The sequence below is a fragment of the Arachis hypogaea genome, chromosome 6 (genome assembly GCF_003086295.3).
Source record: "Arachis hypogaea cultivar Tifrunner chromosome 6, arahy.Tifrunner.gnm2.J5K5, whole genome shotgun sequence".
Taxonomy (NCBI): Eukaryota; Viridiplantae; Streptophyta; class Magnoliopsida; order Fabales; family Fabaceae; genus Arachis; species Arachis hypogaea.
Window position 1 is genome coordinate 100,087,029 of NC_092041.1, and position 16,153 is coordinate 100,103,181.

At 35.8% G+C, this 16,153-nt stretch overlaps 1 protein-coding gene across 1 annotated transcript; it reads left to right on the plus strand.

Annotated features, from left to right (window-relative positions):
- The first annotated feature begins 94 nt into the window (after positions 1-94).
- LOC112805800 (uncharacterized) lies at positions 95-1,271 on the plus strand. Its single transcript, XM_025848129.1, has 2 exons — positions 95-593; positions 691-1,271. The coding sequence occupies exons 1-2, from the start codon at positions 95-97 to the stop codon at positions 1,269-1,271; spliced, it is 1,080 nt and encodes a 359-aa protein (XP_025703914.1).
- Positions 1,272-16,153: the final 14,882 nt, after the last annotated feature.

Here is a 16,153-nt window from a genome sequence, read left to right on the forward strand (position 1 = left end):
GAAATAATCTATGTTGATAGATGTAAATAAGAATATAAGTCACGTGAAAATTAATTTGTGCGCATTCGTCCAAAGTTTTTTATGGTTTCAGGCCATGTGTAACAAGGAGCCATCAGCAATCGTCCATTTCGAGACTATGTCTGCATATCAAGGTGATGAGGAAGTAACTGATATCCGAGTATTGCACAGAGTCTTCTGGAGTTATTACCCCTGCATTAGAGCGTTCAGACACTGCAAGCCAGTTGTCCAGGTTGATGGGACTCACTTGTACGGAAAGTATAAGGGTTGTTTGTTGGTCGCAGTTTCACAGGATGGTAACAATAATATCGTCCCTATTGCGTTTGCAATTGTGGAGGGGGAGACTTCTGATGCATGGCACTTTTTTCTTAGTAACCTGCGACAACATGTTGTGACTCGAGATGGTGTGGGGCTGATTTCTGACAGGCACGAATCCATCAATGCAGCTGTTGCCCAGAGCAACGGAGCTTGGTCGCCCCTGAGAGCATTCCACATGTTTTGCATCAGGCATATAGAGTCGAACTTCTTGAGAAAGTTCAAGGCACCGTACCTGCAAAAACTTGTGGTCAATATAGGTAAATTTTAGTAATTCGAATTTCGTTATTAACCGAGTTACCTTCAAGCAGCGTTTCTCATGAATTCTTCTCTTGTGTGGCTTTGATTGTTGTGCAGGTTATTCGAGGACGGTGCGCGAGTACGAACAGCGCTACCAGCGTTTACGTGAACGGGGCGAGGCATATACGAACTGGCTTAACCGAATCCCACGCGAACAGTACGCGTTGGCGTATGACGGTGGCTACCGCTGGGGTCACATGACGACAAACCTAGTGGAATGCATCAACTCAGTGTTGAAGGGGGCACGCAATCTTTCTATAACTGCACTTGTCAAAGCCACATTCTACAGGCTTAACGAGTTGTTCACTAGAAAAAGAGTCGAGACGGAGTCGCGGATAACAGCTGGACATGTTTTTTCTGAGGTTGTCACGTCGAAATTGAATGCAAATCAACTTGCATGTTCAAACATCCAGGTTAATTGCTTCGACAGGATGAATGAGGTCTTCGAGGTTCATGAGATGCCAGGTGGAACTGAGTATGCCGTCGACCTCCGTCAACAACGATGTGACTGTGGTGAGTTCCAGGTGGATCGGATTCCCTGTCGACATGTTTTTGCATGTTGTGCGAATCAGCAACTGGATTGGCGAGTGTATGTCCACGAAGTTTACAAGATGGACCAAGTTCGGAGGGTTTACTGAGCTAGGTTTCGGCCACTGGGGAATCCCACAATGTGGCCTGTGTACAGCGGCCCTCGATTTGTCCCGAATCCGAACCTGAGACGGGTGACGAAAGGTCGCCTGAGGATGACATGTTTCTTGAACGAAATGGACACACGAATGTTACGTGCTCCTAGGCGTTGTCGGCAATGTGGAGCCGAGGGACACAGCCGAAGTAGATGCCGTCGGTCAGCTGGTGTAGGTTCCAGCAACCCAGGACAGTAGATTTATGCCTATCATGTTTCATTGTAGTACTTTATGGCATTTGCTTGTTTATTTTTATCTGTTTGTTTATGTTTATCGGAACATTGTTCTTTCATGAAACTTCTTTATGACACCTGAGACTTCTTTATGACCATAGTTATCAGAACCGAACCGGCAATCGACCCGACTAAGTTACTGGGTTACTGGGTCATTGGTTCAACCATAGTTATCAAATTAACTTATTTTCTAATTCATTAATTAATTAGTATCTATTACATTATTCAAATATATGTTAAAAAATATTAATATTAATAGATATCATATAATTATCAATAACAAAAATAAAACAAAAATATTAATCTATAGATATTTAACAAAGTTTAATTTTTATTTTAATAATGATATAATTAAAAAGTAATTAATTTAAGAAAGATTAAATGTAAAACAAAAATAAATTAATTTAATATGACTAAAAGATAAGTAAAATATCTTAAATTTGCATGACTAAAAGAATTAATACACAGGTTTCCAACATACAAACACAATATTAAGTTCAAAATACAAGTTTTCAACATAGATACACAATATTAAGTTCAAATTATGAGTTTCCGACATACATACACGATACTTATGATACAAACACAACTACTTTCTTATTGCCCACTTTATGTTCTCGACGATGTTCTTGCATTTCTTCTTGGCCTTCTTGAACATGGACGGGGTGTATCGATTAGCGCTCCGACGTGGCGGGTCCACCCTGAGATTGTAATGTTTACCTGTCTCACCTGTACATAATTTAATGAAACAGACTATCCAAAATGATGCAAACACGGGATAAAAATGCAAAAAAAAAACCAACAAGTTCAAAACATAATCATAAAGACACAAGTCCTGAGACGAATGCAACATAATCAATGGACAGTGAAATCAAGTCGGACTTGCATCATCCCCATCATCAGGGGCATTGTTGCGGGATTCTTCATCCTCATCCATCTCCTCATCGTCGCTCTCGTCTTGATCCTCATCATCCGGTTCATCCACGAGATACTCATCCGTTTCATGCTCACCTGTCCCGGCATTTTCTTCAATCTGACCCATTGATACACGCCGTAGGTTCCGGCTATTAAATATCCCCCGACCGCCGTCACTTCTACTGGAATCTCCAGTTTCCAAACCTCCAGAAGCAACTGAGGCAGTGTGGCATGGAATCCTCGCGTCCAAAGAATACCTACCGGACATAAATTCAGGTTGATGGCCAAATTGTGACTGCCCTGCATCCGCAGCCATGAACCCAAGCAACTGGCTAAAAGAAGCACCCTCTCCTGCATCCCACTGTGGGGTACTCCAGTATTGTTGATCTATTGGGTATGACGGGATAAATTGTGTCTGAACAACATATGGTACCGAGGCCTGAAATTGTTCTTGAGAAGCTGGAGGTGGAGGTGGATGTGGCTGTGACTGTGCCCCCGGTTCTTCATTGGCTACATCAATAACTGGGCTACCCTCATCCTCCATTACTGGGCTACCATCTCATTTATACCTGGGTTACCCTCATCATCCATTACTTGTTCACCTTCATCGTTCTCTGAACCACAACATTTGACAATTTCAAATGGTTGCCATACCGTGTACGATACCAGTCCATGTAAACATCCAACGGATGCTGTGAAGGTTCCAGATACTCACTCAGAACGTTATTATACCTGTTTGTCCAGTGCATAATCCAACATGAATGGGACGGGGCTGTGGCCCAGTCAAGATTCTTAGGACCAGCCAGTGTTTCTCCATGTGCCCTTCCCAGATTCCATTCCTCAGGTGGAACTCCCTGAACAAAACCAAACTGTCTTCTAATTCTATCCGTTGCATGCCACTCAATAGATTCGAATGAAATCAACGGAACCGTAGCGCTCCAGACTACTGCATGCAGGAGGATGTCTTCTGGGATTATGCCCGGATCAATGCGATCCACACCATAAGCAACCCACACGAACTGCACACAGCATAAGACATACGTGATTACAAGTCAAATAACAGTCAACCTCAGTTCGAGACAAATATTTTCTAATAAAAACACACATGCCCTTTCTGAACCTCATCTAATGTCTTCCTAAAGTGGGCGAGACTAAGATATCTATACCGATTGTCACCACGCTCCCAGTTACGCCACCTGAAATTATTTATGTCACTAGCACATCTTAAATAGAATTATGAACATAACAAGTAAGTTGACAATGTTACCTGTTTGCAAGCGGAAAACTGCGTGGTTCCCTAGTAGGGGGCGCAAGATAGGGTAGGCGGATCCAAAACCAAGCTAGCAGAAGTGTTAACGGACCATCGATTTCTTTACAATCAAAACGAGATGCCCGGCATAAGGACCGGTATAGGTGCGCCAAACATGCCGATCCCCAACTAAAATTACTGATACTATGAAAATCCCGGAGCAAAGGCAGAAACTTCCAGTGCACAGATGCCCCTGACTTGTCTCCAAGTAAGATAGTACCCAATAACAACATAATGTGGCACTTGACGTACCTCTGCATACTGTTTTCGTCAGTCAGTTGTATACGTTCTTTTAGATTCCTAAGCCATGTCATTTTTATGCCGCTCCCTCTGCAGTCGGTCTTTCTCGGTGCAACCCCAAACTGATGGAAACACTCACCCTCCAATGCTTCAAAGCTGCTCAAGGTCATCCCCGTCACCGGAAGGCCGTTCGTCGGGAGGCCCAAAATAACGGCTACATCCTCCAGGGTCACCGTGCACTCACCAATCGGAAGGTGGAAGGTGTGTGTTTCCGGTCGCCACCTCTCCACTAAAGCATTTATCAATGCTTTCTGGCATTGAACTACTCCAATCTGAGAGGCATGATAAAACCCAGTAACCCGTAAATGATCCTCTACACTTGGATGGTACCGATCAGGAGGCAGTGGATGGTCACATGTCATCATCCGTGAACTCTGAAAAAACATAACATGTTACTAGTCAAATCATGAATGATTACTAATTTACAACTTAAATTAATCATACTATTTAATCGATTAATCATAATTTCTAGTCCAATTACAAAAAAATAACTAACAAATGATCAAACTACAGCATGTAAACATAACTTCAAAAGATTATCATAGTTCCTATAATTATAATTTTCAAAAATTAATCATAATAATTAATTAGTTAATTATAACTTCTCAGCTATTTACAAACAACATTTGAAAAACATTGTCTAACTAACAACATACGAAATTAACGTTACTTTAGTATTCTTAGTTTATTTATAATTGAATTCTTATAATTTACCTTTCTTCCCAAATGAACTATGTATTAAGTAAATTGGCCTTGCAATTAATATTAAAAAATATCGTTATTAATGATGCAGTTCCGGATTATAAATTCTTAAATTAATAACAAAAGTAAATTAAGTAATTCTAATTTCTAAATCTATTACAAAATCAGAATTATAATTTCCAACATTGATCACAAAAGTTAATTAGTTAACTACAATATCTACTCGTATTACAAAAAGATTTCTAACATATTCTCCAACAAAAAATTATAATAAATCCTAAATATATAATTTCCAACAAAAATGTGTGGAAATAATTCCTAAACTTATAATTTATAACATGAATCATAAAAGCTAAGTTACTAAATTATAATTTCTAAATCTATTCGAAAAATAATATCTTACATTTCCTCCAAATAACTAACAACATCTATACATAATAACAAACAATTTACAATCATAATTTATAAGTTTAATCATCAAAATTTATTCATTAATCAAAATTTCTAACGGTCTTACAAAAATTTTTTTAACATATTTTCCAATTAACTAACAATATCTAAACATAATAACAAAAAATTATCATAATTGCTAATATTATAATTTTTAAATTAATCATCAGATTTTATTAATTAATTAAAATTTCTAATACTACTCCAAAAAAATTCTTACAAAATCTGTAACAATCAACATTTACATATCTATCTACCTAACTGCAATATTTAACCATAAAATACAAAAAAAATTTCTACAAAATTTAATTAAAATACAGAAATTTGCAAAAAATTAAAAAATTTAACTTACATAATCAGGATTAGACAGATAATTTACAATGTGAAGTTCAGGACGATCAACATCTCTAGCTTTGTGTCTTTTAGCCATTTCCACAGATTCTATTGCATGCAAAGTTTTTGAAGAAGGGAGGAAGAGGATGAACTCAGAGAGGAAGAAATGGGGTTTCAGGCTTGAAAATGATGTTTCGGACTGAGGGAGTGGGGGAAAGGGGGGGTATGCTGGCTGCTGGGGCACCGTCCTGGGGAGAAGCTGCTGTCCGACATGTGGAAGGGGCGCAATCGGACGGTCCGATTCCTCCAAACGCTGGCTCCGATTCGTGGGGGGGGGGGAATTGCTGGGTCCGATTCGTGGGGGGGGGGAATCGCTGGGTCCGATTCCTGTTATAGCATTCTTCCTGACACCACACCCTTGTTAAGCACCCAGTCCCCCCATATCCACGCCTAACACCAACTACTCTCCAATATCAAAATTAAAAAGCGTCAACTAATTAATTTATCTGTTTAATTTATTTATTGATATTCGAATGCGATTTTTAATTAACTGTAGATTATTAAAAAAATGCTACTCCAATATTCCATAAAACAAAAGTTCACTTATTATATATATTTGTATGTAGTTATAAATGTTTGATTTACTTTTTTTGGATGGTCAATTATCAAAATAATTAATTTTTTTTATAACAGAATAATCAACATTTTATTATAGAATACTAAAAAATTTTAACAACATAATTAAACTTTTTATGACAACTTAATGCTGACCTTTTATTCGATTTTTTATTATAATATAATAGTACCTATTATATGAACAGATTTTTTTTATAAATAAATAATAAACGTATACATGAAAGATTTTTAGGGTCACAAAAGTACACATAATAGAATCGAAATTCTAATATTACATACCAAAAATAATTAACGATAAATATAGGGGTAGTAATGGATAAAGTATGATAGAGTTTGGATCCAACCCTAACACTACACACGGGTTAAGAATTTTATATAAACTCAATTCTATCTTATCCGTATTCTCAACCCTAATCTTACCCATTCTGAACCCATGGATATTCGACCCTACCCACGTGTTATATAGAAAAGATGCAACATTATTATATAACTTGATAATTTAAAATAGAACTGATTTTTATGTTAAAAAATATATTAAAATATCAATTAATGATCTTCTCTTAGTGGCTAAAGATCTTTTGTATTTAGTGAGAAGTTTTTGGTTCAATATCCATTTAAAAAATATATTTTATATAAGTATATAACATATACATATATAGGGTGCAGGTTGGTTAGGTAGGATTGAGGCTCACGAAAACCTACCCACACCTTATCCTACCCGCTGCGAATCGATTTGACAACCCTAAACGATCGGGTTGGATCGGCTTGGATACCCACAGGTAGGATGCATGTTGCCACCCCTAGATGGACAAAAATAACATATCATTAGTAGAACTTTGTTTCGGTTTAATTTACTGTGTATGTGACATAGAATATAATTACTTAATACTACGTAATATTCTTTTGGATAAGTGAGGTAGAAATTAATAATTTTTTTAAATAATAAAAAATTGATATTCAAAAAAGGTTAAGATGCCTTAAATAGATAAAACTTTAAGTTTATCCTATTGTAAAGAGGTAAAAAAAAGAGATTAAGGTTGAAGCCATATATAAGGTCTGAGGATAGAAAAAATTATCGTCACAAGAGAATAATTTAAGTAATGTTGGCGAATAATCTATTAGAGGTAGTGTATCGAAGAGTGACAGAGAAAAAAAATCCTTTTAATAGTGACAAATGCCTATCATGGCTTGGAGTTGGTGTTGTTAAAATTACAAACATAGGAGAATCAAAGGTTGGATGTACTTCGTTGTTTGCTTATTTGAATTCTAGGTTGATTCTTATTCTATTCTTCAATCTTTTATGAACTAGAAACCTAAGTTGAGATGTGAATATTTCATTTGAAAAAGTGTATGTAACCAAAAGGATCAGCCAAAAAATAAATAAAACCACATTAATCTTAATTAATTTAATTTTATTTAATTTTCAAAATTTGTTATTAATTGCCGTGCTAAATGAAATCACCCCTTGGCTAATATGTTTCAAAAACCCAAAAACCACTCCTGTGATCACGGAGCACAAAATCAACGAAGATTCAAACTTTCTCTTCCCTTTGATCAAGTCCGACTCAAACTTCCTCTTCCATTTAGTTGCGCAATGCATGGTTCTCTCTAGATATCATTGACGGTGCCGACCTCCTCCGTCAGACCATTCAGCGACGCCAACCTCATCCAGTCAAACAATCAAAGACAAGGCTATGTTGCAACACTTCTGAAAGAGAGCATCTTCCAAGGCGTTTTCACCCCATGAAGGAGGATCGATTAGTACATTGATCAATCCAATACAAGGCGATGAACAATTCAGTGTGGGTGAATTAAACATTTAAGAGCAAGAAGGGTGGAAGATATGTTGCATAAGCTTCTCCTTGGTTGTTAGAAATTTTGTAACAATGAGGTATTTGAAGCATTGTTATTCATGCTAATTATATGTTTTTTTTAATTTAAAAAGTATATTTATTTGAAAAATTTTGGCACAGTTATATATTGAGCTGAGCAAAGTATGCTTGAAAATTGCTACTAAATACTTACCCAACATGTGTGAATCATTAGAATTGCCATCATTAAAGCATGCTTGACTCCCAGATTTGTGATGCAATTTTTTTATGATTTTTAGTGGACTTATTCATTATATAATAAGGAATGTTCTTAACTTGACAATAGGTTTTTCTGGTTTTAGGAAAATATAAATAGGTTTCTTGGTGTGAGTTTGGTGTCATTCTTTACATACAACTTACTAAACTATTCCCTTTTCTGTTTTGTCACTTGAAGTTATCCTGTTTTGTTGTAAACTTTTCAAAGAAACAAAAGAGAAGACAATAAACATTAACACAATTGTTGTTATCTTTTCCCCATTTATCGTTTATTAAAGTTTTAAATAAACGAATTGTCACATAGTTGTTCGCAAAAATTAAATGGTTTAAATTCACCATGAAAACGGACCAAGAGAATTTAAAAAAGGAACAAAACGCATTGATATCTAAATGAAGTGCACACAGTCGCTAATGTGTTACACATGAAACAAAGAAATCATATACAAAACCATCCATTTTACAATAAGAAGAAACATTCGAGTCCATACCAAAGACACAATCCAATTAAAATCCTACCTACTGTAGCCTGATCACGACCGAAGTCCGTGCAATGCGTTAATTTTCAGCAACTTTACAATTCCAGCATTAGAAAACAATGATAAAAAAATAAAGAACACCTCCATTTAGTTAACACCACGCGAGTTAATGGACAGAAGTGCCACTTAAGCATAGATATGACCAAAAGGGTTATATATACCGATCAGAATTTACTCAATATTATCAATATGCAATGAATTGCTTAATCAACTACTGTCATCACTAACTTGGAAAAAAAATTGCTTGAGAATCCTGAAATAACTAATATATGAAACCTGCTGACGAGTATCTAACAAAACATGAGCCACTCACTCATCAACGAAGTACTAACAAGTTCAAATGCTTTAAACATGCCAAAACATAAAACAAATCCAAAACCATCCAATTTACAAAGTAAAAGAAACATCCTAATTCCTAGCTCAAGCACCATCCACTCAGAGGTTTACGATTGATTGTCACCATCACCTTGAAAAAATCAGCAACATGAGATGATAAACCTGCAAGCGAAAACACAATTTATTAGGCTCACACGAAATTAGTTTAAGCCGAAAAATGCCATATTAAGCTACATAACTCTATCACAAGGAAAACATAGTAGTAACGTAGGTCTGAATTAAAGAAAATAGTAGTGCCAATTTTAAAATCAAACCCATCTACAACCCCCAATCAACATACAGAGATGCTGAGAAAGGAACTCTTTTTTCCATTCCTTTGATAATCGAAACATGATGCAACATAACATCACCATCTTATGACAAATCAGAAGAAATCATAATAAAATTTCCATACTTACAAGAACTTGTCAACATCTGAATTAAAGAAGAAACACTCTATTTAGAATAAAATTGATCTCATCTCATTAATTATCTCTAATGTAAAATCAAATTTAAGATTATTTTATTCTATTTCAATAACCAACCCCACATTTAAATTCACACTATATTTCAGCATGCAAACCTTTTAAATCAATATTCCAGTTGCGGCAAAGAAGTCGCACTGTAGTGACTTATTTCTGTTCACGCGTAGAGATGGATGGCATATACATAATGAACCTGCTGGAAGCTTCTTTTTATTTTTTTCCCAAAGAAGACTCAGGTCAATTTGTGACCCCGTAAAAGGATGAGAACCAAAAAATTACATTGCATAAATAGTTTGTGAGAAGTTAAAAAGACCAAATTAATGTTATTTCTTCCCCTTTATTTTTTCTTTCTTCCAAAGAAGCAGTGTATTCTTTTAGTAACAAATCATTCACACAAATATCCAAAATTATACACTCGAATAAATATTAACAAATCATACACCCAAATATCCAAAATTATTCAACAAAAACGTCCCCTAATATAGCAATATCAAAGAACATCTCATATGAACACCATTCCTAGTCTCTAAACCATAGAGCAGAACAGAAATATCTAGCCTCTAACAATTACAATTACAATATCCAACCCAGATAAAAACAACATCCAATATGTACCAATTGCAACATCCATGACCCTTACCCCTTTACTTTTGTATTTTTCTATCTTCCCTTTTTGAGAGATTAACTAGAATCCACCCAAATTCAATTAGGAATCAATAAACATACTTACTTGTGATCAAGATTTTGCAACACTCCAAAAACATGAAAAACATGCAGCTGCTATATTTGCCAAGGACCAGTGATGCCCCAAAATTGTGTTACCTGAGCTGTCCAACCTGAAAAAGAACATCCATCAAATTAGAACTCAGACAAACCACTACAACAAAACACTGTCCAATTCCCTTTTCAAAACATACAAAGGAAGTCAGAGGGAACATCTACCATACTTACCAATTAATGAGACGAACAAGGGGTTTCCAGGATGGAGAAGTGGAGGTCCACCAGCGGGTGGCGCAGCTGCACCACGTAGCTTCGACGGTGCCAGAAAAACCCACATGCAACAGTAGAGCGGCGTTGCTCTTGTTCCGATTTTGGAGGCGCGATGGTCGGGGATGCTAGGTGCGGCGTCGAAGCGTCTGGAGAAGTGAGGGAAGAGGGTTGCGCTCAGGTAGCTTCAGTGGAGTCGCAAAGGCCAGAACCGCTAGGAGCACCGTCGCGGTGTCCGGAAAAGAGAGGGAAAAGAGTTGTACGATGGTTCCGGAGGCGTAGCGCGGGTGTAGATGATTTTCAAATCCTGTGTGGTAAAACGGTGAAAGGAGGTAGGATTTTTGGGGAGGGTGAATATGGTTTACCCTGGGTCATTTTTGGATGGTGCTGATGTGCATTGGGCTATTGGGTCCCACTCCAGACATATTTGGCTGGGTTTTGGCTGATGTGCTTTTGATTTGGCTGGATTTTGGCTGATGTGCGTTTGGTTCCCTAGCAATACTCTATTTCATTTAGTTTGATAGAGTCAAAGATGAGTACACATAAAAAATTATTGTGGATGTTAACTTATTACAACAGTCATATTATAGGTGCACATTGCTAATTTGAATAAGAGGATGGACAGAGATGAAGCCAATGTCAATGTGATGTTGAACCTGGATGCTAGTATGAGATGACGGACAACGAAGTATCCGCTAAGGTTTTTTTAATCTGCGAATTGGGACTTATACTTTAGAATAAGGACATCTCAATACCTTAGCTTCGAATATTAATATTTTAGCCATAATTATCATAATCAAATCGGTAATCAATCCAGTCATATGACTGGGTCACCGGATTACTGGTTCGATCGATGGGTCATTGATTCACCCGATTAATTCGGTCATAATTAAAAAAATATAAAATTATATAAATAAAATTAAAATAATGTCTTAACATTTAAAATGTAAGTCTTTACAAACATTAATAATCTAATATCAATTCTTAAACTAATAATATAAAGAAAACAATAATAAACAAGTCTTTAATACAAAATATGTTCTCAATTTAAATCAACAAGAGCAAGTGAAAGATAACAAAATCATTAAATCAAGTCCAAGGGGTGAACTCAAAGTCGGCATCAACATCTTCATATGAAAAATTAGAATTTTGATCAACATTTTCCTTATTTTGAGTTGCATCCATATCTTCCATAGCATTGTTACTCGGTCCATCATTATCTTGGTCATCTTCCAAATTTAATTGATCTACATTTGTGTATTTTTCACAAATCAATATCAAGAATAATTCGTAATAGCAACTAACAATTAAAATATTCAAGCAATTGAACAATTTACCAAGATCATCCAAAGTTGGTTGAATGGACATATTTGCCAAATCATTTCGTAGAGCATCAACTTCTTCAGGTGTTAAAAATGGCAGTGAATCTTCCAATATCCAATCCGAATGATCATCAAATGCATCAAGACAAATTGGATCATAGCTTTGTTTTCTCATTAGATTCCTATGTTATCAAATTATGTAATTACTAAACTAAAGATTAGATTTTAATGAACAATACTTTTTAAAATTAGATCAATAATTATAGAAGATACCTTTGTTGGAGCCTCAAGTTATAATGAATGAAAACAAGATCATTAAGCTTTTAATGTTCTAACCGATTCCTCTTCTTTGTGTGAATGTGTTAAAAAATACTCCAATTTCGCTCACAATCCGAAGAACTACAAGTTTGACTTAAAACACAAATGGCTAACTTTTGTAAATTTGGTGCTCTAGTTCCATAAGATTCCCACCATTGGTCTTAAAATAAAAAGAGGTAATGCATTACAATTATCTTTTTTAAACAAATAAACTAATAAAGAAAATTAAAACTAAATAAAATATTTACCTGGCATCACTGTGCTTCATTCACGCAGTGCAGATTGTCTTCCAAAATCATTTTCAGCATTCTTATATATTCTCATCTCACTTGTCAATTTAGAATTCAATTCTGGATCACCATATGTATATTTCTCAATTACATCTACTAGGCCAGAAGTGCTTTGCTTATGTTTTTCAAATTCATTAGCATTGAATCAAAAAGCAGGACCTAACCAATAGCCAGCAGCATGAAGATTTTTTTAAGTTGTGAATCCCAACGAGTATCCAAAATCTTCAAGTAAGGCTCGACAATCTTCTTTCTTCGTTGAAAGCACTTCACCATCTCTTCTCCAGCCTTATAAAAAGCTTGATAAAAAAACCATTGCAGCTTTATCTTCACTATCCACAATACGAAGCACACAAACAAGTGGCTCGGTAAGCTTGACAATATTCGTACATTGATTCCAAACTTAAAGTCGAAAACTTGATCCATAAATGTTTTAACTTTAGCTTTTTTGGAGTAGGTTGAGATTGTCCATTCTTTAGAAGTTACTATAGCTCTTAATGTATCTTTTTGAGCCAGAATATTCTGCAAAACTATGAAATCGGTAACAAAGCGAGTTGGAGCTGGACGAAGTATTTCTCGTCCACTAGTAAACTTTCTCATCAGATACAATGGATGACAATGATTATATATGTATTTAGTAATCTTTGAAGCATGTGAAATTGTGTCACTTACTTCATCCAACTTTTCAATATCTTGTAACATCAAATTAATACAATGCGCAGCACAAGAAGACCAATATAACTTAGGAAATTCAGCTTCCAACAACCTTCCAGTATCAACATAATTTACAGCATTGTCTGTCACTATATGAACAACATTTTCAGGACCGAAAAAGTTGACAACATCCTTAGAAAGCTTAAACAATAAATCAGTAGTCTTGGAGGCATGAAAAGCATCAACAGACTTTAGGAAGATAGTTCCTTTAGAACAATAAACCAAGAAGTTAATTAAAGTGTGCCTTCAACGATCAGTCCATCTATCAGCCATGATAGTACATCCAGTTTGCTTCCAAATTTCACGATACCGTTCAATAATCTTTTTCACATCTTCCACCAACTTACTCAACAAATACCCACGAACTCTACCAAAGTTTGGACCTTTATATCCTGCACCCATGTTGGCAATAGCATCAATCATTGGTTGGTAATATGCTGAATTAACTACATTAAATGACACAGAAACATCAACCATCCACTTTGCAATGGCAATGTCACATTTTTTCACAATTTCTTTACTTTGCAATACACTTTTTATAGTTGGTTAGGCTCCAGATGTTGTTGAAGATGGAAAAAAAAGTCTCGATTCCAGTAGTTTTTTCCCTTTCCTAGTTGCAGGTGGTGGCAACCTTGTTCTTGAATGTTGTTGTTGTTGCTGCTGTCATGCTTCAAGTTCTTCCATTCTATCAAATTCTCTTTCAATCTCATCACGTGCTTCATAACTTTTTGCATAATTTTATTGAGTTTTCCTTTTCTTATTCATAAATTCTTCAATATTTTACCCAAATTGATGAGCAACAGCAGGTGGAACTTTTTTGCACTTCTCAACATCTCCTCCTTTTCCATCCAAGTGATACTTAAATCAATTAATCCCACCTCCCCTAACAGGTTTGTCACAATATATGCACATCATAGTAATTTTTCCTGTTTTTTCCACAATTTATTTACAATTACACCAAGCAAGATCAGTCTTTCCTCTATTATTATAAACTCTTTTAGTGGTAACATCAGAGGTAGAAGTTGTTGATGATGCTTGTTCTTGAGATGGTGGTGTTTCTGATGGTGTTTAAGATGAAGACATTTTTTAAATTCTAGCAAAAAAAACCAAAACTATTTTCAGCAACAAAAGTTTTTAAGCAACACAGCAACCACCACCATTCCACCAAAGTTCACTAATTTAACAGACAGTAACTCTAAACAAACCAGCGACAAACAACAACAACTCTAAAAAACACAGTAAATACAATAGCAGCAACCAGCAACAACTCTACCAACACAGCAACCAGCAACAAACAACCCTAAAAAACTAAATAATACAACAACAACAACAACCAAATTCAAGAACAATTCTAACTAAAATTTGTCCAGATTCAACAACTACTCCAAAAAATAAAACGCAATAGTAATATCCACCAGATCCCATGACAATACCAACTAAAATATACTCAAGTTCAACAACTCTAAAAATGAAATACAATAGCAACTGACCCGAGGGAGCAGAGGCACTGAGGCAGAGATGCATCTTGATGAACAATTTCTGAGGTTTCTGACGACCACCACAACCACCCAACTGACTCGAGGGAGCAGAGGCAGAGATGCTTCGTTGATGAACGCTTTCTGCCGTTTTTGACGACCACCACTACCACCCACTGAGAGTGACGACGGCACGAGGGCGAGACTGAGAGTGACGACGAGGTGAGGGCGAGACTGAGAGCGACGAATAGGTGAAGGGAGAGACGAGGTGAGCCCGTGAGGGTGAAGCCGTGAGGGACTACCGATCGTAGAGCTCGAACGACGGAGAGCCGATGGAGCGACGAGGTTGGCTGGGGGTTTCGGCGATGACGCTGGAACTCAGACTCTCAGAGTCTCAGATAGTCAGATGCCATTAGGGGAAATGGGGGAAGGGGGGATTAACCATTAGGGTTTCACTCAACGAGGGAGGGGACGAGTAACGACGCCGTTTCAACTATTTTAACAAAAAAAAATTTTCACCACCCGGACCGGCCAAATCACCGATTTTTATCAAAACCTGTCGAATCGCACCGGATTTCATTAGTTCACTGCATGATCGGTTCAATGAGTGATTCGGCTCGACCAAATAACTAGATAACCAAGTTTCGGTCAAATTAACCGAGTCGAACTGAGTTTGATAACTATGATTTTAGCATTTAAAAATTAAAATGGTTGATTTCCACCTCACTTACCTAAAAGGATAATACATAGATACTAGGTAATTACGTTATATGCCATGTACAAATAAAATAAATGAGAACAGAGCTCCATTAATGCTAGGTTATTTTTGTTTATTGTTAGTTATTTTTTATGTATATATTAGAATTTCGATTTTGTTGTGTGTATTTTTGTGATCTTAAAAAATTTTTTAGGTGTATTTTTTTATATTTATTTTTTTTATTAACTAAATCTAATACATTTTTTAATAATAAAATAATAAAATATTTTAGTAACATAATCAAACTTTTTATAAAAACTTAATAATTTTATTTATTTTTTACTATAATATAATAGTAATATTATAAAACAAATCTTTTTAAAAACTATGTTCAATCAAGTTGACCTAATAATTTATTGCCAACAAAAATCACCCGCACAAATATCACTACCAAAAATACACTCAAAACTATCAAATTTTATTCGTTGGTATTGTTATCGGATGTCTTGTTAGAAAATCCAACGGAAACATAAAATGATCGAATTTGGGGACTATTATTGTGAGAATTTAAAATATGTCGCTAATTTCAATAGTATAGTTAGCACCAAAAGGATTTTAAATTGGTGGTGACATTACGGTCGAATTTACTATCAGAAATTCCAATAATAACTGAGAG

Coding starts and splice junctions, on each gene's coding strand:
- LOC112805800 (XM_025848129.1), top strand. CDS start 95: ATGTGTAACAAGGAGCCATCAGCAATCGTCCATTTCGAGACTATGTCT. Junction 594..690: donor AAAACTTGTGGTCAATATAG/GTAAATTTTAGT, acceptor ATTGTTGTGCAG/GTTATTCGAGGACGGTGCGC.